Below are 22883 nucleotides of genomic sequence, written 5' to 3'. Positions count from 1 at the left end.
ATCTCACTATCAGCGTTCTCTCATGGGTACTTCCCTCAACTCTGGCCTCTTCTCATTCTCCAACCCAACACACATGCACCGCCATGTCCTCTTCCCCCTCCCACACTAAGAAGAAGAAGAAAAAACTCTTTTCCATGACGTCCAGCTGCCACCGTCTGAAGCCTTACAAGGTCGTGAGAGGTTTTATTAGCGGCGAGTTTGAAAGAGGAGGTCCAGGTGTCGGCAGAGGCTGCAGGCGACGCACAAGAGCCTGATTAGCGCTTCATACAAATACTGTAAATCCTGCAGCAGGGTCGCTGGACGCTGTGGAGGCTGTTCTGGATACGAAAGCTGCACAATGTAATAAAACACAGGATCATTTACTTTAAATACTGGTTCAACAAAACAAAAAGAAAGAATGTAATCTAATGTTTTCTGGCATAAAGTGAGGAAAATGATTTAATGGAAGAAATAAAACTCAATTTAAGTTTGTAAGATGTGGGATTTTAATTTTCAACGTCTACTGATAGTTGACAGCCTGAGAAAGTTTAAAGAAGCTGCTTGCTTGTGATCAATCGGATAAATTATGAAGATTATCACATGAACAGTGAAGAGCAACGGCGGACAGAAGAGGAAAGCCAGGGAGAGATTCTTGTGGAATTGATAATTTCCTTTCAGAGCTTTAAAGGCTTCTTGTTGAAGCTCTTTCACAGACTGTTCACTGTTACTGTTTGATATGAAACTAGCTTCCTCATCTGTATCAATGTTTTACTCTTATCACAAGGTCGTCACAGTTTGCCTGAAGTTTGACACTCTGCCACCTTGACATGTTCATTAAAGAAGCCTCTGTGTAAAGAACTGCTCCAACCAGACAGCCGCTCTTTCACCCAGACTTACAAAATCCAGAGCTGGAGCCTGTGAGGAGGGACCGTTCTGTCAACACTCGTGAAAAGGACATACAGTTCCCCAAGCTGTCAATTTACATTTCACAACCTGAAAAACCTGTGAATCCAGGAGCTCAGAGATATTTAGGCTAAACACTACAGCATCAAAATCCAAAATATATTATGATTATTATTGTAAAGTGTTGAAAGTCCCACATTCTCTACTTTGTCAGACTGGTGTTTTGACGGCGGTCAAACTTCTGGAATTCACAGCCAGGTGGTTATCATTATGTCTTAAATTAAAGAGGAAGTACAGTGAACGTACTTCCTCTTTCTGCTGAGGCAGTTACAGTGTGAAGCTTCCCTTCTGTCTGCTCTGCGACGGGAGGAAAAGCTGCGTGGCGCTGCCCTCTGGTGCACGCTTACCTGAAAATATGACGCAGTGAATATTTTCATTCATACTTTTTAAACTGTTCTGGATCGTCAGTTTTTCTTCTTCCTCTTTCTTTTTTTTGGACATATTGGACCAGATAAAAGTCCAATATCACCTGCGAGCAAATAAAGACTGTAAAAAAAAAAAAGAAAAAAGAAAAACAAGGTTTTGTGGAATTTTTTATGAAAAATATTAACAAGCAAAAGTCAAGCAGGATTTTCATTTTTTACATTAAAACATGGACCTGAGAGGTACTTTGATGAAGATGAATGGAAACCCCTCGCGTCACTGTCCGGGCTGAGGCGGGGGAGGTCATGGGAACTTTGTGCTTCGATGGTTTCAGTACTGAGAAGGAGTAAGGCTCATTTCTACACGGCTCGGGCGGACAGTCGATGGGTGGATCTGGATGGAAGCAGGTCGCTGCCACAGGACGGCTCGGTTTGAAGAATACCTTGGTTGCTTTTCGTTTTGGATTTCTAGCGTCGGAAGTGTCCCATGAGCACAGACTTGTGTGAATGACTTCGCAAGTGAACGTCACATGTTGAGCTTTTCTTTTCTTTTTTTCTGTTTTCCAAAAAAAGAAGCAAACATTGTAAAATCCATCCAGATGGATTTTGCATAGGAAAATATGGATTAATTACAAAGGTCAGCAGCAGGATAAATATCGCAACCAAAGAAAGCTGCCGGCTTGTCGCTGTTTCCGTTTGGTTCGTGAGTGTCGAGCGTGTCCCTCCGCGCACGTGGGCCCCTCAGCTGTACGTGTGGATGATCCGGTGGCGTTTCAGATGGTGCATGAGGATGAAGGTCTTCCCGCACTGCGAGCAGCTGTACGGCCGCTCGCCGCTGTGCGTGCGCTGGTGGACCCTCAGGCTGCTCTGCTGCGTGAAGCGCTTCCCGCACTGGCCGCAGCCGAACGGCTTCTCGCCCGTGTGCGTGCGGTGGTGGATGCTCAGGTGGGACGAGCACTGGAAGCTCTTCCCGCACACCGTGCACCAGAAGGCCCGCTTCCTCTTGTGGCTCTGCTGGTGCAGCTTGTACTGGTGCAGGCGGCCGAACGTCTTGCCGCACTGCGAGCAGGCGTAGCCCCGGGCCACGCCGGAGAAGGGCTTGTGGGGGTTGAGATGGTGGAAGCCGCTCGGCGTTAGAGCGCCGTGCGAGTGAGTGACCGCCGGGCGGTCGCCGGTGACGTCCCTCTCGGGGTCTACGTCCGGCTGCCCTAGATGAGCGACCTGCGAAGGGTTCCTCTGCGGGTAGATTTGCTCCTTCATCTTTTCCCGCTGCGAGAGGGCGTCCTGCTGCCTGGGCTGAAAGCAGGACGGCTGCGGGGCGTCGCCGCTGTAAACCCCATTGCACAGCCTCTGAGCGGGCGACTGCTGGACGCCAGCCGATTTCGTAGTGTTAGAAACTGCATTTGCATCTGAATGGTCCCCGAAGGAGTTGGAATACTCCTCCACAACACTGGAAAAGTCAGGAAAGCCGCTTTCGATCTCATTGCCTTCGATGATAGACGACCACAGCTGATTCTCCCGTTCGTCCATGGAGAAGTCGGCGGCCAGCTGAGTGTGCTTGCCCACGCTGTGTTGGCAGCGGTCCTGTCCGAAGGCCAGCCGGCTCTCCTCCTTCTCCGTCTTGACGGTGAACTGAAGGCCACTGATGTCGACCGCATGCTGAGACGAGCCGAAAGAGTCGGCGAAGTCTGAAGCCTTCTGTCTGGATGCCTCTGACTGGGATAACTGCTGGTTCTCCTCGAACTGCTGGCTCTCGGGAGCACTGGCGGGATTCGGGTACGATATGGCGGCGCCTGCAAGTGAGAGGTGTCAGCAGACTTCAGGCTAGAATACAAAATCAACAAAATGTAAAGATGAGTTCTGTGACTCACCGATCGCTCCAGTAGATTCGCTGATCCACAGGGCCTCATCTGGACTCTCCTCTTTAATGGTGAAGGAAACAGTGGCATCTTCGATCTCTGGGAACTGGATCGAAAACATTATTATTTGTCTTGAGGGGTCAAAGACTGAGGGGACATAAATCAGGGATGTCAAACATAAGGCCTGTGGGCCAAAACCAGCCAGTAACACATTTATGCCAGATCCAAGCTGAGATATCGGTGCTCAAAGACACGCAGTCAGGGTGAGTTTGTAAAAACCTGCATAATGCAACGGCAACAGGAGAAGTTTTTTTGTTTTTGTTTTCTTATGCACTATATTTCACACCAGAAGGTTTCATTTAAATTAGCTTTATGTTGAGGTTGTAGCCATTTTCCATAGTAATTGTATGGTTATGTGAAAATATAGACATTTTCATCACATATACTGTGCACCACAATGAAGAAAAACTTTTAAGATTAAGGGCAGGTTAAGGTTAGGCTGTATGAGACGACTGAACTAAAATGTGTTTGACACCTCTGCATTAGAGGTTAATTGGGGATACTAAGTAGTAAAGGTGTAATCGTGTGTCTGTATGTGTTTGTGCTTTGACCATGTAAAGATGATGTTGTTTATAATGGTACACACATGGTCCATGTGCACTGATGGAGTTGGATTAAGTTTTTGTTTTTGCTGAAGGGACACAGACCTTCATGTCTCCTGCAGGATGTGGACAGCTGCTGCCTCCATCACTTCCTCGATCCATGTAGTTTTCTACAGGAAAAACAAACACAGATCAATGATTTTTTTTTTTTCTGATTTGTGTGCAGCAGGGCAGGGTGGTGATGCTACACACACACACACACACACACACACACACACACACACACACACACACACACACACACACAGATGCAGTGGTACATGAGCAGAAGCAGCAGCTCACCCAGCTGCAGCTGAGCGTTCCTCCTCTCCATCATCAGCAGCTTCCTCTTCAGCATCTCGTTCTCGCTCTGCTTTCGGGAGATTTCCAGGTGCAGAAACGCACATTTGTCATCGACCAGCTTGGAGATCTCAGCCACGGCTGCCTTCACCAGGACCTCCATGATGGAGGATAGCTGTGTCTGGAAGGGGATGCACGTCGCCATGTTGACTCCAGCAGGAGAAGGGAAAACTCATAAAAGCTCCTCTAACGTGAAGGTTCAAAGCGAGGCGAGAGGAACCGACGCAGTGTGAAGAAAGAGGGTTTGCATCTCTGCGTGTTTTCTAGCTAGCTGAGCCTTTCTTCCGTGTGGCGGACGGTTTTACCGTAAATACAGGAGAAGAGGCGCAGCGAGAATCCAGCCGCCGCGTGACGGACGCTCCGGGAATTGATAACAATAATAATAATAATAATAATAATAATGATAATAATAATAATAATAATAACAATAATATTAAGAAGAAGAAGAAGAAGAAGAAGAAATATATTATATATACAATAAAATAAAGATAATAATTTTTGAAAAATCAAAAATTAAGCAGCTTGTATTCAGACCTCGTCAATGTAAGCTAAGCCGTGTATTTAATTAATATTTTAATATTTAACATTGTCTTCGATGAGAAGGAGCAGCACTGTAAGGAACTTTCCTGCTAGGATCAATTATTTTCTATTCTAGAGGGAAAAAACATCAGATTTTGTAAAATATTTTATTTCACATGGTTTGACCATTGATTTTTTTTTTATTATTATTCTACTTTCCACACCTTTTTTTATACTTCTTCTTGAAGGAAACGGAAACTTACGAATCTTGTACATTGGGTGCTGCTCTTTTTTAAACTTTGCACTATTTCAAAACTGCTGCGGTAAAATTTTCCCATTGCAGGATTAATAATGGACTCATCCATCAAATCATCACAAAGCCAGACCCATACCTCATTCATGTGAGTTTATTCAATTTAAAAAATACATATATAATAAAAAAAAAAGTCGTATTTCTTTTCATATTTCCAAACATAATGAAAATACAATAACAGTAAACCTTGCTACACTGATGGCGGCTATCAGACTGAAAAAACAGAAAGTATAAAATAGCTGAATGAGAACTCAACTGAGGAAGTAATTCTCTCACACAGTTTTGGATGGTGCTGTTGGGAAAACATTCCCATGAGAAAAATGTAGGCACTCACATCAGATCGAAAAAAGTTACAAGCCAAAAAACACAAAGCTTTTTTTTTTTCTTCTGAGAATCTTAATTGACCCTTCAAGTCTGCAGGAGACAATAAAATACTGAACAGTTTGATTAAGAGTGCTTCATTCACTCAGCAGGATGGAGGCTTTAGTTCCACACTTATTACCTGTCAGTGAACTAAGACAGATTTAACTAACTTGTAACAACTAAAATAAATAACAGTCCTTAACTCTTTCCCCACCACTGTGTCACCTTGTGTCCAAAGGCACCCCTGAAGGATTTCAGCGATGTCTGGCACGATAAAGAAATCCCAACTTACCTGCCTTTTAAAGAAAATTGTAACATAACTTAATAATCTGAGGCACAGTACAGGATTATTTCCATACTTCATCATCATCCAAAATCACTTCGATTGACATTTTTAATAGTCTTCCTAAAAGTGGTCTTATACGTAGAGATCGCACCGAAAACGCAAGAGTTCGCTAAATTCTTCAGAAAAATTACTTGTGATCTGTTTCCATGATCACTGTAAAGACAATCCGTTCAAATAAGATTATGATCGCGATCGAGCGCCTTTCAAAACAACACTCCCAGTCAACAACGCAACAACGCTCAATCTGTTTTAACAAAAAGGATTGTGTTCAAGTGGCAAATGGAGTGGATTCAAGCAGCAGGAAAGCATTTCACTGTCTGGAACCTAAAAGTCTGATTAATTATTTTTATGGGAAACAGAAAAAAAAAAAAACATCTTAACCAATTCCGCAAATGAAAGAGGTAACAGTATGTCTTCATATGTACCGTGGAAATTGTGCTGAAGCCCAGTCAGTGATCATTTCTCCTGCGGCGGATGATACAAAGGGTTTTTATCCATGTGCAGTTTAAGGTGCAGCTTCAAGATGCCCATTTGGCTGAAGGTCTTCCCGCATATCTCACAGCTGAGCGACTGCTCCGCCACTTTCTCACAGTGGTGCCTCTGAAACATGTCGAACGTACCGAAGCTCTGGCCGCAGTTGGCGCAGATGAAGCTGTTGTGCATGGCGGCGTCGGCGTCGCAGCTGTCCTCGTGCTCGCCGACCTCCGACATGTTAAAGCTGAAGATGCCCCCGTGGTGACCCGTGTCGCTCAGGGCGCCGTAGTCGTCCACCGCCGCCTCGCGGAGGACGTTTTGGTCGTGTGGCTCGGGCGCCAGAGTCACGTCGGAGGAGCTCGGCTGCATCCCCGCCACCGAGTACTGATCCCCGTCCGTTTCCTTCTCGTCCACGAAGGTCAGATCCTTGCTTGGCGAGATGTATCCCAGCTGCTCGCCGGGAGCGCCGGGACTGAGATGATACTTGACGTCATGCAGAAGCATGCAGACGGGCTGTTCGGGGACGCCGTTGCTCTTCTCTGGCCCGGTCGTCCACAGCTGGCTTTGGTTGGCTCCTCCCACGTTGGCCTCGGCTGCCGCCTGGCCGTGAAAAGCCTCCTTTGGTTCCAGTTTGACCACCACCGGTTCTTCCAGGAACGAATGGCCCGGCAGCTGTTCCTCCAGCGCCGTCAGGCGGCTGGCGGGCGCCGACAGGGGGTCCGGCTGCTGATTGTCCGGCATTGTAAACATCATGCGGTGAGAATCCAGCACATCTGTGGTTTCACCTGAGAGAGAGAAAGAAAACTGGATTATAAGAGTACATTTTTCCAGCCTTCCCAGGTTCAGAGACCACACACTGAACACAACAAACGACAGGTCGCACAAGATTTTCCTCTCCTGATCTCATATTGTGTGTGGTGTGCACTGTTCTACGGAGCAGAGCACACACCAGTCGGAAATCAGCTCCTTCACGCTCAGTCTTCCAAATCTCACGCAGTCAGACGTGACTTTCAACGGTCTTCCTTCATCAGTTCTCAGGTATCACTATGTTTACATTCATGGCCACTATTAATGAGTCCACTCATTCCCTCAGTTCATTCATTCATAGCCGCGTCTCTCCCTTCAGCACTTCATGATTGAACCTGTCCCTTTAATCCCAATAATATATTCTAGTCTCTGCAGTAGGATGTCATGATCAACAGTGTCGAATGCAGCACGGAGATCAAACAGGACCAGAACAGAGACCAGTCCTTTGTCTGAGGCTGTGAGACGATCATTAGTAACTTTTAAAGAGCCGTCTCTGTGCTGTGATGAGCTCTGAAACCTGACTGAAAAGACTCAAATAGGTCGGTGTTATAAAAAGAGACACAAAGTTGATTTGCAACAACTTCCTCTAGGATTTTAGAAATAAAGAGAAGGTTTCACACACATTCGTGTCTCAAGAGACAGTCTGTGCAACAAGCTGGTGATTAAAGACAGCGTTGAAGACAAAGATTAAAGACAGATTTTTCTATGCTGATTTTGTGATAACATGCTGATTCTGTTTCTTCTCCGTCTGTCGCTGAAGTTCTGGGATCTGCGTTCCGTCTCTCACCGTTCCTGTGCGTCTTCATGTGGCTCTTCAGGCTGCTCTTCTGGTTGAAGCACTTCCCACAGATGTGGCAGCCGTACGGCTTCTCCCCCGTGTGAATCCGTAAGTGTCTCTCCAGGTGGCCGGCTCGCTCGAACACTTTGCTGCAGTACGAGCAAACGAAGCATTTCTTTGGCTTGATCCGGGGGAAGGACCAACTTCTCTGCTGGGGGTGAGTCAGTGAGGACTCTCCGATGCCGCGGTGCAGGCTCGCTTCGCCCGGCATCATCAGGGCGTCCGGCGCTCTGTAAGGTGCTTGGGGGATCGCGTTGTTTTTCAGCTCGCCGTACGGCTTTCCTGGGAAAGGGAAGGTGCTGCAGGACGCCTCGACTGGCGGTGGGAGCAGCTGAGAGATCCCGGGATACGACGTCCCGCTCTGGAGAAAGTCCGTGCTGCTCAGCTCCGGGTTGTTTTGTAGCCGTGACATCCACTGCTGGTTGTCTCTCTGAAACGCCGAGAAATTCTCGCTCAGGTTGCCGACCGCTCCCCCCGCCTGCTCGTTTCCTCCGTGGAACAGCGGCTGTGTTACATTTTCCTCCGTGGGCTCGGATTTGATCTGCACAGGTGCTGGGAGGGGGTCGTCCCTCTTGGCCGGACCACCGTCATCGGCTTCGGCCTGGCTCTCCTGCTCCGGGACGCCTGCACTGGTGCGGGGAGTCGCCTCGGGGACCTGCTTGTGTTCGGCCACTTGGAGCTCGGCTGGTCTGGACTGAATGCCTGCTTAAGGACAGAAGCAAAGAAATTCAGTATTTACAACAGGATTTTGTTCACATTTGGTCAATTTAAATCTTTCTCTTAAAATCTTCCTGACTTCCTGCTCTTCATGAGTCATTTTAACTCCCCCAGCACTCACTGTCGTCCCACCTAAACCGCATTATTTCTGCTTTCAGGAATGGCGCCCGAGACCCCCCCAACTGTGAACCGAGCCCAGATTCCTCCCCAAAAAAGAAAACAGCAGTGTGAATGAAGCCACCCCGTTAAATATAAACACAGGGTCCTGATAGAGAGCTAGCTCGCAGTCTGCTCTCTTTTTATCTTTTGAAAGAGCAACAAGCCTCTCCAGAGCTTCACCTCATTACTGGGAGGTTTTGAAGAGGAGGTTTCAAACACGTTTTAGTTCATACAGTCCAATTTCATCTCGAGTGGGTGTAAAAGGATGTCATTTTCAACATTTTGTACGTAAACATGAAACTTTTATGAAACGAAACTGCAAAAACCATGCATGTTCACCTAAAATGTTGTTGTGAAAATGCAACCTAATGTATCCTTTAACTAGACATGATACAACCCTTCATAACCTCTGGCTTGGACCATGCTTTACGTACTTCTTCTGTGGATATTCATGTGCTCCTTCAGAGTGCACTTCTGGTTGAAGCGCTTCTCGCAGATCTCGCAGCGGTAGGGTTTCTCCCCCGTGTGGATCCTTTTGTGTCTCTCCAGGTGCCCGATGCGTTCGAAGTATTTGCCGCAGTACGGACAGAAGAAGCCCTTCCTGAAAATCAGCCTCTTCGCCGTCCTCCTGCGCACCATGTTCCGGTGCTGGTTGTAGCCCAGCAGGCCTCGGCTGAAGGGGCCCTGCTGGAGCCCGCCGGAGCCGCTGCCGGACACGCTCAGCCCGTTGGCCAGAGAGGACTCGGGGAGACAGGACAGCGAGCTCTCCCCGAGACCCAAATAATCCATGCTGCTGCCGCCGGCAGTCTCATTTGCTGCTGCCGCTGTCCATTGACCTGCCTCGTACAGGGTGAGACCTCCGTCCAATTTGTCGGCCGGCCTCGGGGTCTCCTCACTTCCCCCTTCGCCGGGTTCGCATTTCACCTGCACGTCGGTCACGTGCACGCTGCTGTTCCCCTCCTCAGGACGCACATTCTCCAACAGGTTCCTCTCATCACCCATGCAACTCTGGATTTCTGTGGAGACACAACACATTTCTGTAACTGAATGCAGTAAGCTGATGAACCTGTCAGAGGGGCCCAACAATTACATTGCAGAGGATTTTCACGAGCAAATGAGGACAGAAATTCCATTTCAGGATGGTGTTTTTATGCAATCAAGCATAAGTTCCTTCAGCATCTGCAAGTCACTGATGTCTGAGAAAATGCAAACAGTTCATATATCTTTCTGATTGGTTGTTATAAAAGATCCAGCCCACCTCCCGAATCCCAAAAGGACCACATCCTTTCCTCTGATTGCAATTTGACTAAACATCCTCCAGCTGTTATTTAACATCTTGGAACATGTGCTGTGCACCTGCTGCTGCTTCTATCTATTCACTTTTCTTGGTTAAACTGCTGAACTGAATGTCCTGGTTGGGAATAACTAAAAAGTTGTAGTATTTGCAACACTTTGCACAGCCACAGGACGCACTTTAAGAACGGGGGAGTGCTGCAGCTTTCATACACCAAAGGAGCTGGAAAAAGGCTCACAGAGACGCTCTGGTGAAGGATCTATCACAACCTGGCAACACAGACGTCCTTCTCATGTGTGCGTAAGAGCTGACCTCAAAATCAGTATTGAATGGTCATTTAATCCTAACATAATCCCTTCAGAAAACTGCCATTTGTTTATCTATTTACCTGGGAAATGATACGACACCTCCATCAGTGTATGAATGAATGGCCGCCCTGTGTGCTACAGCTTGTTGCCATGTTAACAGGGTAGATTTGCAGTGTTGTGTTGTAGTTTGAGGTGTGTTTTGACTCACCGTCCCTCCCGTGGTGGGGTCGCAGGCTCCCTGCGTGCTGTGTCGCCCGCAGCTCGCCGTGCAGCACCTCGATGTTGCTCTTCAGCTTCTTGATCTCGTTCTCCCGCTGACACATTTCCAGTCGTAGCACCACCATGCCATCCTCCACGACCTGGGCGATCTCGGCCACGGCTGCCTTGGACAGGGCATCAATCACGGAGGCGATCTGAGCTCGCAGGGCGACGCTGCTCAACATGGTGGGAAAGCTGAAGTGGCCCCAGCCCCGTTAGCGGCACGAAGCTGAGCCGGAGGACCGCGGACTGCACCCCCGAAAGCGGCCAGGTGTGGTTGCTAGGTGTTGATTTCAACCGCAGCTGCGTTTAGCGAGCCGCAGCTAATGGTGCAAACCGCAGGAAAACCACGGTACAAACGCACAGCCTTGTGCACATTCGAGGACGTTTTTTTTGTTTTTAAGAGCCCTTATTCATGCAAGGTTTTCGAGATGTTTCCGTATCAACAGGAAGACGCAACTTTTCTGAATCAGAGTTGTGCACATGCGCAGTAGCCTCGCAGGCCGTATACTCTGGCGCATGCGCAGTACATTCACTGGATGAGTGGCATTTTGCGCATGCGCAACACGACCAACAACAACAACAAAGGTGGATCTGATTCTGCATCACCAAAACACTAAAACATCTCCATCTAGCGGCCTGGCATGAACACTACAGTACCTTCAGCCTTCATCGGTCTTAAAATCGACAATTTCCTGAGACGAAAACGACAAAAAGACACACTTCCCAGCAAATGTTCCTCATCTAAACATGACTCATTTAAAAATTCCGCTATTAACAAAAACATTCCATCCTATACTGATCCATTCTAAAGTTTTATGAATCAGCTTGACACATTCTTTCATATTTTTCCATATGTTGTTGCATTTCTGTCTATTGGGTTTTATCTGTTTTCATTATGTATTTTTGTTCTATCCCATTGTTTAATATAATTTTATGGATATTTTAATCAGTACATATTCAATTCAAAACACATTATTTTTTTCCCAAGTGGGCAATTTGAAGCACACATGTGGTTTTGATTTGTTGTTTGAGTTATTCAGCTATAAACGTTACCGATGATTATCAGCAGCATATGCGGTTGGAAACTTTATTTGTTGTAAAACCATCCTAAAAGAACCAAAAGCCATTGCAGTGTATAGAAAATAATCAACTCTTTAGTTGCAATCCAGAAGCTTCTTAATGAATCACTGTTATACCAAATATCTCTGTCCTAACTTCTAAAAGATCTTGATTTAATTTTATCTAACATAAAGAGCCTTGCAGCAAGTAAGGAAATTCACATGTAAACAAGAAAAAAAATCCTTCAGGGCAAATATGAAATTCAAGGCAGAGCCCTGAAGGCAGAAACATGAGCATCATTCAGCGCCAATAACAAATATCTACAAATAGATTTTAATTAAATTTAGAGAGAGATCTTCAGCATTAGACACAAATCCTCAGTGGTTTTCACAGAAGATGGAAGAGAAGTACTGTGTCACAGGGCAGTGATTATACTTTTGTCTTTTGTTTTGGGAGCTACAGTATGAAAACAAACACAAAATAACCAACTGAGGAAAAGCTAAACATTCCTCCATGTATAATGCTTTTTAAATTTTCGAGTTGGAACTAATCCAAACTGACTATGGGTGAAAGTGGGGTGCTCTCAGGACAGCCTTCTTTGCAGGGCAAACACAGAAACAATCACACACATCCAAAGTCCATCTAGACAAGTGCAAAGATGCAAATAATGAGCATATTTATTAGTTTCCCATATAAAGAAAAGGAAATACCAAGATTGTTTCTCCATCAACATACAATAACTTGTAAGTGTAACGAAATAATCAGGAAGTGGACTGCAGCTAGCTGGAACAAAACAGAATATATTTTTAGAAAGCAATAAGAACACAATAGCATATACATTAAATGATCAAAACCTCGAAGATTACTGTGTGAATTCACAATAATGCGTCACCCACTTCCACTTTAGAGAGGTATCCTAAAATCTGTGTTTAATGTGGGGAAAATAAGCCAAAAATGACAAAGGTCTCTTTCCTGATGTAACCTGAGTGATGAACGCTTTGCTCAAGGACCCAGTGACGACCCGTCAACAGTAGGAATCAAACCTGCAAACTTTTGCTTACAAGTTTCAGGGCAACCAGATCAAACAATATTTTCCTCAACAAGTATGGAAGCCTTTTATTCCTTTAGCTGTAACTCGAGATTCAATACCCCTGCAGGTGAATCTCCTGATGTATTTTCAGATTTCCCTGCACGGTGAAGCTTTTTCCGCACTGCTTGCAGCTGTACGGCTTCGTCCCGCTGTGGAACCGCTCGTGTCTCAAGCAGTTGTCCTGCCTGGAAAACATCTTGCCGCAGATTTTGCAGCTGAACGGCCTCTCCCCCGTGTGCACGCTCTGATGCGTCTTCAGCCGGGTCTTCTGGGTGAAAGACTTCCCACATTCGAGGCACCTGAAAGGCTTGACGGCCTGGTGAGAGGCCTTGTGCTCCTCCAGCTGAGACAAGCGCAGGAACCCCTTGTTGCACACAGAGCACATGAAGAGTTTGTGACTGGATCGCCACACATTCGTTGGCCGTTTCGCCCGCAGGATGTTCCTATGATGGCGGTAATCCTCGGTGTGTAAACTCAGCGCGGGTCTCTGTTCGTGTGGCATCGCCGGTGACGGGCCGGCCTGCTGCAGAGCCGACTGCAGGCACTTGTCCTGACTGTACTGAGGATGAGAAACGTGTCTGAACTGTTCGCTCTGGGCAGACTCTGGAGTGATGCCTTCCATGCACGCGGAGGAACCCTCCGCCTCCAGCTTCACCGGCACGCTTAAGCAGTCGGCTATGATCTCCTGCGCCGTGATCGCCTGAGGATCGAAGGAGCCGTCTGCGGTCGCGGGAGCAGGATACTGCTCGGCGTGAGAGGAGAACATCTGAACGTGCTGCGGCATCGCTACCGAAGCGGCCCAGAGCGGGTCCTCCGGGGCTGCTCCGAAGTCCGCCGCCGTCGCTGTGTCGTCTTTGGTTTCCATGGCGGCGGCCTCATCTGTGGGCTCAGGTTTCACCACCAGCCGGATGTTGAGGCTCTCGTTTGCTCCATCCGGAGGCTGCCACAGCGAATCAGCGCTTCTTTGTTCGAAATACATGGTGTTTGTCTCCCGATCTACTTTATCTGCAACAGAGAGGAAACCAAGAGACTGAATTCCACACAGTGAGAGTTAGGAATGACAATCAACCAGATGGCTGTTATCATACTCTTTACTGTTCACCTGTAAAATTTATTCTTGTACCCACAGCAGAACTGTAATGATGACGCCGGTTTCAAGGTATTCTACTGATCTGAAGAGTTCCTGACCGAGGTTGCTTTTTTAATGTCTTAATGTTCATTACATGCAACTGTAGCTCCCTGTTGCTTCTATCTTGTTCCAGTAAAACTTTGTGTTGTTTGCATGAATCACGAGGAAGACGGCAGTCCTGGTGGTTTTGGCTCTACTCAACACATGGAGACAAATGTGTACTGAGAGACTGATTGTGAAGGAAATTTAACTGAGTATGAAACTGACAGCAAAAAAATTCCTAATCTTGGGCTGAATTGGAGGCTGCTTTTTCCCCTCTAATGTGGAGTGATTGTTCAGATCAGAGTAACAGATACTGATTCTAAATAGGAAATTAGGCTTTTAGACTCTGCTGGAAGAATGTATACCATGCTGGCAGCTTGTTTGAAGTCAGAAATGGGAAAAGGGATCTGAGCTCAGCTCACCCACCCACCCACATAATGCAGTCCATCAACACCAGATTGGAACCTGGTACCCATTCACAGTGAGGTGACAGTGCTAACCACTGCCGGAGGAACTTTGCAGGCTCTCACCTTTGTGGAGGATGGCCTCCTGAGCTTTGCACAGCTCCTCCTCCATCACTTTCAGACTCCTCCTGAGCTCCTGGATCTCGCCGTCCCTCCGACAGATCTCCTTCCTCAGCACCAGCCCCCCGTCCTCCACCAGCTTGGTGATCTCTGCCACAGCGGCTTTGGCTAAGACGTCCATGATGGCAGCGAGCTGCGAGCCGAACGAGCCGGGGAAAGACATCCTGAGTCCGCCGAGAGGGAGTCCGGGGGTCCGCTGGAGGCTCGGCGGCTGCGGGCTGCTGGATTGTGATTCAACGCTGTAAAAATTCTTTTTTTAATGCGGACATTTTAGCCAGACCGTGTTTGTTAAAGGGATCACCTGATCATAAACAACCTGCTTGGAAAAACAGAGGTTAAAACAAACGGAAGTGACGTCGAACCGTAAAACTCCGAATAAATGGGAAACACGTTTTTTTTTTCAATTGAACGAAATTGAAACGTAATAAATAAATAAATAAATAAATAGCACACACAGCTGTCACAAGTTAAAAAGATTAATAGATTTTTTTAAACAAAAGGCTAGAATAAACCAAAAAATAGAAGCTAAAGCACAAGAGTACCCTCCTGCATGGTCCTTCTCAGATTAAATAAAAAAAAAGGGTCTGTTTTACCTGTGAAGTTAAAAGACATCTTTTTCATTTAAGTAATGACATAGTTCCTCAAGAAAGGCGTGAATATTAGTTTTGTTGTCTATTTTTGTGTATATGGAGTATTTCAGTTATTAAAATTATGTTCAAGGCCAATTATTATTTTTTTAAGGTCAGAATGATTGTCAAATTTGAATGGTTTTCAAACACCCAACTCCACCATAAAGTCGAAGTATGTTTGCAGTAAAGGAAGCACAATTCATATTTCAAACGTCCACCTGTTTGTTCACCAAAAAAGCTATTTATTCTAATTAAGATACACAGTTTATTATTATTATTATTATTATTATTATTATTATTATTATTATTGGAAAGACACTTTTCTGTTATAAGACTTATTTTTCCTCTTGTGCTTCCTTTGTTGTGTGTACAGTATTTTGAAAGCTTCATAATCTATATTTTAGTTTAAATTACATCATCCCATCTTCACTACTACTCTGTCCAATCTAGAGTTTTATTGTTTGCCTCTTTATTGATAAGTAGTATGTAGCATAAAATAATGTCACATTTATTTATTTGTTTGTTTGTTCATCTAGGTGTTACTTTGTGCATGGATGCATGCATGTGTTCTTCTTTGTGTTTTGTGTGGAAGAAAAGATCTGCACAGCTTGTAAATAGGCAGTTTATTTATTGAGCACACTGACTGTTCTGCTTTGCATACAGGGCAACAATGCAGGGATCAGATTTCCGTGTCTACATCCCAGCTAACCTCACCTGAACAACAAACATCTCCCATCAAATGAAGTAAACTCAGAAGAGATTATCCAAGCTTGTGTTGGTCAGCCGGAGAGCCTCCTGATCTTGCTGCTGCACTCTGAGGTTTTCCAGCGGTCGACATCAAAGACCTGCAGGATCCAAAAAAGACGTTTGCCACACTGATCCACTTCAACAAAGCTCCGGCTGTATCAAGAAGGAGATAGCTACCTTTTAAAGAAAGGAGTCGGGGTGTGTGATAGATAACCTGATTAGCTGCCTCTTCAGTTGTCGCATTGTTTCTTGTGACCTTAATCCTTGTGTAAAGTGACGGTTCATTTTATTAGACAGAAAGAAAGAAAACAACCCTGAAAGCAATTTGAACAGAAAATGTATCTTTTCTACTTTTATTTCTGTTGGATTTTATCTATTAAAAAAGGGAAAGCATGTTCCATTAGGATAATTGCCTTCCTTATCTCACTCATCTTCCTGTTTAAACCCTGATCTGCCTACTCATAGTAACTTTGCCCTCTCAGGGTATTAACATTTGAATATCTCAAAGGTCAGAGGAAAGATTGGTAGTTGAGTATTAAGCCATCTGACTTTTAGGTCTCAGATTTGTTATGTGGACAGTTTTATATTCAAGCTAAAGATCCACCTTTTCCCAGTGATATTGGATTTTCTTACTGTGTTTTATTGTCACATTGTCTTTTACGTTCTTGGTGTCTTTAAGCTGATTTGAAATACAAGGATAAACAGATTAGTACTATCATAACTAATCAAAAGTGCTAGAAATGTGTTTTACAAGGTCAAAATGTTCTTCATTTCTACAGCTGAAGCTGATATTGTTGAACTGAATTATGCTGAAGAGAACAGTGTCATCTGTCTTTATTTAACACCATATATATTTTGAGTTTTTATAGCATCATAAATTATGTTTATTCACTGTGAAGCCCGTCTGAATGTGTCTTTGATTATATACAGATATAACTTAGTTATAAAACTTTCACCTATACAAAGAAGACATTGAATATCTTAAAACTATATGACGGCTTTCAGCCAAATTTTACACATGATAAGATCATAGCTTGTTTAGGTGAGGGTTTTCATATGGCTCATTACAGCTTATCAATGTCATCAGATGATAAGGAGCGCCAACAATTGACAGAAGATTAATTTTTATCTAAACTCTTTAAAAAAAAAAAAGGAAACTTTTTTATTGCCAAGGCAAAGGGCTACGAGCCACTGAAATTGGGCCAGTAACCCACCATGTGAGAATCACTGTTATAGATTGCTAGAAATACATATTGCACTTACAGGTGGAGCAACTGAATGTTTTCTGTTGTTCCTGAAACAAAGTCCATGCGTGTTTCTTCAAACTGAATTCATATCAAAGCAACCAAACAGGTCAGCTGGGCTTGGTCATACTGTCATCCTGTCACCCTGAACAAAGGCGATAGCTTTAAGCTACTCTGTCTGAGAGCAATAAACATATAAATGGTTTATCTGTTTACACGTGACCTAGTTAGTCCAAACAGTGAGGTAAAACTGGGAAAGTCTGGGTGAACAGGGGTCAGATGGGTGGGCTGAACCAGGGACACGTGTGGGCGGGCTCGGTCCCGGTGGCTTTGGCGGCCCCTGCTGGTCAGACTGCAGAACCGCACTTGAGGAAACGGCTGTGTGGAGCGGACGAGTGTCTCGTGGTCCACTCTGATTGGTCCAGACACGCGCTCCGTCCAGCCAATGGCAGGCAGACATCTGTTCGCCGGAGCCTCTCTGAAATATCGCCCCTCTTCCTCCTGATAGCAGTCGTTTCTCGGCACAGCATCGACCTCGGTGAGCCCCGCGACGTCCAGGTGGGAAATGGGAAAAATGCAGGTTCTGGCCGTGCTGGCGGTGACGCTGGCCGTGTGCCGCGTGCACGCCACCGTTTATTTTCGGGAGGAGTTCACTGACGGCGGTGAGTTTCTTTTTTTTTGTTGGCTCAGGAACGTTGTAGAGAGCACGAGGTTAGCCTTGATTCATTTGACTGTTAGCTCGACATTTTCCTCCTCACTTGTGCACATTTTTAAACGAGCCATTCGGCGATAGATGCCACTCTTATCATGTCATAAACTTGTTATCCTCCAAGCTAATTTGTGACACATCCGGGTCATCTTTGAAGTTTGTAAAGATGCGGCCCAAGTTGCTAGAAAAATGAAAAAAAAAAAATTCAACTAAGAATTTAACTCTCATCTGGCACATATTATTAGTAGAATTGTTAGGATTGTCAGTTCTACTTGGATAAATGTGGTTACTGTGTTAATTCCCTGCTAATTTAACATATCTTTTTCTTTCAAAGATGCGTGGAAAAGTCGCTGGGTGACCTCCAAATACAAGTCTGACTATGGAGAGTGGAAACTCACTGCTGGGAACTTCTATGGAGATGCTGAGAAAGATAAAGGTAAATGTTCCTAGTAATCCTGTGTAGCCACTGAGTAAATATCACACACATTGATCAATACTGGTAGACATTCAAGTTGTATCCTTTAAGGTAATACTCTCAATGCACTTGACCTGAAAAGTTAGTTCCTCATTTGACTTCTTAATGATAAGTTAAAATGAAAGAGAAACTATCACCAAGCTCGCTGCATTCACACGGCCAAAAACACCCCGAATAAAAGTTTAAATCTTCTGTTTCTAAGTTTAAAAAAAAGAGCCCCTTCAACTATCAGAATCCAGTATTTTGCAGAAATTGCCCAAAGATTCGCTTGTATCAACACGTAAGCAAAAATATCCAGGAGGGCTTGAGTGTGAAGTGAAGGTTCAACTGCATTGCCTCATAACAAGGAAGTCAGAATGTTTTAAAAAAAACAGCGACCTCCCCTAAGCAGGATTGGCTGGTTTCGCCTAGTATTTTGGACTCTCCATTCATAAAAACAGAGCACTAAAATATATTTATGACATCTTCCTGTTAATTTGTACTTTAGTTTAAATAAAAGAACAGTCCATTCATTGGAACATCTCCTATTCAGCCCTTTTGTTGTAAATGATACTAAAAAAAAAAGAAAGTAGTATTTGATTTCCCCAACTCTGGTAACTAAAAAGAGCTATTTTGTGCTTTCTCTTCAGGTCTTCAGACAAGCCAAGATGCTCGTTTCTACGCTACCTCTGCTCGTTTTGATCCTTTCAGCAATGAGGGGAAATCCTTGGTCATTCAGTTTACAGTCAAGCACGAGCAGAAGATCGACTGCGGCGGCGGCTACGTCAAAGTCTTCCCCTCCGAGTTGGACCAGACTAACATGCATGGAGAATCCAGCTACTACATCATGTTTGGTGAGTCACGGTGTGCAGATAATAAAGGACATTAGCAGCCAGACCTGGTCCCTGATTCTTAATACAGCTATTAATTGAACTTGTTTCCCTCAGGCCCTGACATTTGTGGCTACAGCACCAAAAAGGTTCACGTCATCTTTAACTACAAGGGCAAGAATCACCTCATCAAGAAAGAAATCAAATGCAAGGTAGTTATTTTTCTATTCTTAAATATAAACTTAAGTTCTTCCTCTCTGTAGGCTTAATCCAAAAATCTAATTCTCTTTTAGGATGATGAGCTGACCCATCTCTACACGCTGATCCTGAATTCAGACCAGACCTATGAGGTGAAGATTGACAACGAGAAGGTTGAGTCAGGCAGTCTGGAGGATGACTGGGATTTCCTGCCACCTAAGAAAATCAAGGACCCCGAAGCCAAAAAGCCAGAGGACTGGGACGACCGCGCTAAAATCGACGATGCTACCGACACCAAGCCTGAGGTGAACAGCTTTTTAGTACTGACATTCTGCTGCTATTTCTGTGTAGTTCATTGGAAATACAGTTAGTAGAAAACTCACTTAAACTCTTGTTCGTCTTCAGGATTGGGACAAGCCCGAAAACATTCCAGATCCTGATGCCAAAAAGCCCGAAGACTGGGATGAGGATATGGATGGAGAGTGGGAGCCACCGATGATCCCCAACCCCGAGTACAAGGTGAACTACAGTTTGACAGCCACACATAGAGCTGTTATCAACCCTTTATTTGTGCACTGTTTGACTTTATTGCTACCTGCTGTGTTACAGGGAGAGTGGAAACCTAAACAGATCGACAACCCCAACTACAAGGGCCAGTGGGTGCATCCTGAGATTGACAATCCCGAGTACAGTGCCGATTCCACCATCTACAAGTTCGACAGCATTGGCGTTTTGGGTCTTGATCTCTGGCAGGTGAGGGATAAAATTGTCTTCTTTGAGCCGTGGTGTTTCTGCAGTTTCCCTTCTTCATTTACAGAATGTTGTTACTTTATCACAGGTGAAATCTGGCACCATCTTTGACAACTTCCTGATTACCGACGATGTGAAGGAAGCGGAAGACGTTGGAAAGGAGACCTGGGGTGTGACAAAGGTGTGTTGATTAATCATTACTGTGAATCACGTGACGATTATTTAGAAAAAGGCCATGACCCCATCATCTGTCAAATACTGCTTTACAATACCGTGGTCATGTGACTCTTCCCCCTACAGGAGCCAGAGAGGAAAATGAAACAGGAGCAGGACGACTTGAAACGAAAAGAGGAGGAGGAGAAGAACAAAGAGCAGGACACAGGTGACGAAGACGAAGATCTAGATGAGGAAGAGGAGGAAGAAGAAGAGGAGGAAGATGCGAAAGAAGACACTGAGGAAGCACAAACTTTGGAGGAAGACAAACCCAAAGATGAGCTTTGAGGAGGCGTGGCCAGAGAGTTTGCTTTCCTGCCCCACCTTCAGAAACTCTGTCCTGCACTTCCCAGGGGTATTGTGGCTGCTGTGCATCCTTTCCCTGAGATCTGGACACGACCCGACACGGGAATCTCATGTAGTAATTAGGGGAAAGGGGGGTGTTCGTGGACATGGTGTCTTTCATTTTGGTCATTGTTACCCCAGAACTACTGGATTGATTCTGCAGTTTTCCTCTGACTAAAGTTCATTCCTCATATTGTAATTACACAGCTGTCATCTGCTGTTTTTTGGTTTGTTTGTTTTTTCCCCTTTCTCTCTTCACATGTGCTATTTTTTCTGCTTCTCTTTGGAAAGTGGTTGTCTGTTAGTGTTTAGATGGTAGACCTTTTGAAGCTAATGCTAAAAATGACACATGGGGGGGGAAATGATGAATATCCATTCAGCTTTAAGTCCATTGATTGTGATTGAGAGTTTTTCCTCAAGGTCCTGAACACAAAACATGTGAATCAAAATGACATAAATCCAGATTAATGTATGTAACTTATTTTGGTTTTCTGTGGCACTGACTTTTTTTTTTTTTTTTTTCATTTCCATACACTTTAAAGGAATATCTGAAATGATTCAGTCACGAATGACTTGTCCATACAATCAGAAATCTGGAGAACCCCTGTTGTGATTCGAGAGGGTCACAGGTATTTTAATTGGACAGAGTGATATTGATACCAAACTTTTAATAAAAACATAAGTCCACCGTGTGGTTATATTGTGTGCTGCCTGAACTCACCCTAGAAATGAGATTTCATTTTTTTCAGTTCAGAGTATTTTACAGGGTTCTCAGTGATACAGGGAGTGAAATATAAATGACTGACTAATATGGACTTCAAGCTGAGGAAGATCAAGAACTCTGGATCAACATTTACAACTTCTACTTGTATTGTGGAGCTATAAAGTATCCAGTTGCTTCACAGGAATGGATCGTGATCAGGTTTCCGCTGAGCTTTACATATATTTAATTCATTTTAGAGGTGCGTTACAGACCAGACATCCTCAGGAAGGAGCAAGCTAAAAAAACATTGAGATGCAGCACAGAGTTGTGACAGCATTTTTCACTGATTTGTTTTTTTTATTGCAAAAACCTAATGTCTTGTAATGGTACATTTAATGGGTTTATTCAAAATTTTCAGATTCTGATGGGTAAAGTGCATTTATTCTCTACAAAAAAATTTCCACAACTTCAAAAAAAGCTTGTCATATAACATAAAAGTATATATTTTTAATGAGCTCAGTGGATTAGTTACAGCAAAATATAGAATATTCTATTAGCCCATTATAATTTGTCACATGTAAAATGAAACAATAGGCTCATGTGGTTCATTTTTGGTCTTCACATAAAAGGTTTGATGGGACTGACATTTTAATACAATCTTTAACTGAGCGTTTTCCATAAATGTTAGAAATAATCTAGAAGTGGTGTGTTTAGAAGGGATTCAAGTCGTTCCTCTGAGGTTTGTGATTTTTAGTTGTTTTCTGATGTGACTTTGGACAAACAAAATGAAAATCAGTACAGCGTTTGAACACAGTGCCACATTTCTGAGACTTCACAAAGGACTCAATCTCTCTTTTGTTAAGTGGAATTCAGATAATGTTCCACATCATAAAATCAAACCTCTTGAATTGAATGTTTTCATATTTACTCCATTTATGAATGTCGCAGATGAATACAGCAGACGCACTGAGAATAAACAACGTGCAACGCAGTAAAGATATGAATAATGAGAAGATGAACCATAAGTGTGATCTGAGAGCTGTCAGATTTAACGGTTTCATACCATTTGTAATAAATGTTCTGTTTGATTACTCTAAGGGTGACGTATTTGTGGTGCCATCTATCGCTGTTGCAACCCTTAAAGAACATCAGGTTATGTAAAAAAACACATCAGCTGTGTGAAATTATATTTTTTCCTGAAACCAACCAGTATTTGTGATTTTGCAGTTGTAGAGAAATGTTTCATTGAGGAATGTGCACCTGAAAACAATGCAATACGAGTTAAAGTACAGTTTCTGTGTTCAATAGGTGGTGCATCAGTTTGCAGCATGTGGTTCATTATTCAGAGAACCTGAGTGTATAATGTTCGTCCATCCTGGTGTGGTGGTTTGGTTTCTTTCTGCTCTCTGACACACCTTATTCAAATGATTCAACAAGCTCTGCTGAAGCTTCACTGCAACAGGCTGAGGGGGGGGGGGGGGGGGGCAATATTTCTGGAAACATGGTGTGAAACCCAGCTGTTGGATGCTTTTCAAGTTAGAGCCTTGATGCTTGTTGATGAAAGTAGTCCGTCCTGAAACTGAGAGGTTTCTGC

General features: G+C 44.3%; 4 protein-coding genes across 5 annotated transcripts; 1 reads left to right on the top strand and 3 right to left on the bottom strand.

Annotated features, from left to right (window-relative positions):
* Positions 1–1871: 1871 nt before the first annotated feature.
* LOC115404885 (zinc finger protein 658-like) lies at positions 1872–4456 on the bottom strand. The gene is made up of 4 exons (XM_030114241.1): positions 4108–4456; positions 3871–3935; positions 3176–3269; positions 1872–3097 (listed from the first exon to the last, which is right to left on the bottom strand). The coding sequence occupies exons 1-4, from the start codon at positions 4307–4309 to the stop codon at positions 2046–2048; spliced, it is 1413 nt and encodes a 470-aa protein (XP_029970101.1). The 5' UTR covers positions 4310–4456; the 3' UTR covers positions 1872–2045.
* A 679-nt stretch (positions 4457–5135) lies between these two features.
* Positions 5136–11018, bottom strand: LOC115404882 (zinc finger protein 236-like). 2 transcript variants are annotated; one of them, XM_030114231.1, is made up of 4 exons: positions 10511–11018; positions 9135–9716; positions 7774–8529; positions 5136–6964 (listed from the first exon to the last, which is right to left on the bottom strand). In XM_030114231.1, the coding sequence occupies exons 1-4, from the start codon at positions 10743–10745 to the stop codon at positions 6162–6164; spliced, it is 2376 nt and encodes a 791-aa protein (XP_029970091.1). In that variant the 5' UTR covers positions 10746–11018; the 3' UTR covers positions 5136–6161. The 2 variants fall into 2 exon arrangements, with proteins under 2 accessions (XP_029970091.1, XP_029970092.1); XM_030114232.1 differs by having other exon boundaries at positions 7774–8526.
* Positions 11019–12268: 1250 nt separating this feature from the next.
* Positions 12269–14801, bottom strand: LOC115404890 (zinc finger protein 571-like). The gene is made up of 2 exons (XM_030114245.1): positions 14414–14801; positions 12269–13717 (listed from the first exon to the last, which is right to left on the bottom strand). The coding sequence occupies exons 1-2, from the start codon at positions 14628–14630 to the stop codon at positions 12765–12767; spliced, it is 1170 nt and encodes a 389-aa protein (XP_029970105.1). The 5' UTR covers positions 14631–14801; the 3' UTR covers positions 12269–12764.
* Positions 14802–17571: 2770 nt separating this feature from the next.
* On the top strand, positions 17572–21278 carry LOC115404888 (calreticulin-like). The gene is made up of 9 exons (XM_030114244.1): positions 17572–17749; positions 18131–18232; positions 18901–19104; positions 19198–19292; positions 19374–19583; positions 19684–19797; positions 19888–20031; positions 20117–20209; positions 20329–21278. Exons 1-9 carry the CDS (start codon positions 17653–17655, stop codon positions 20527–20529), a joined length of 1260 nt encoding a protein of 419 aa, XP_029970104.1. The 5' UTR covers positions 17572–17652; the 3' UTR covers positions 20530–21278.
* Positions 21279–22883: the final 1605 nt, after the last annotated feature.

The sequence above is a fragment of the Salarias fasciatus genome, chromosome 18 (genome assembly GCF_902148845.1).
Source record: "Salarias fasciatus chromosome 18, fSalaFa1.1, whole genome shotgun sequence".
Classification (NCBI taxonomy): domain Eukaryota; kingdom Metazoa; phylum Chordata; class Actinopteri; order Blenniiformes; family Blenniidae; genus Salarias; species Salarias fasciatus.
Note: the sequence above shows the minus strand (reverse complement) of the source record. Positions and strands in the feature narration are given on the sequence as shown.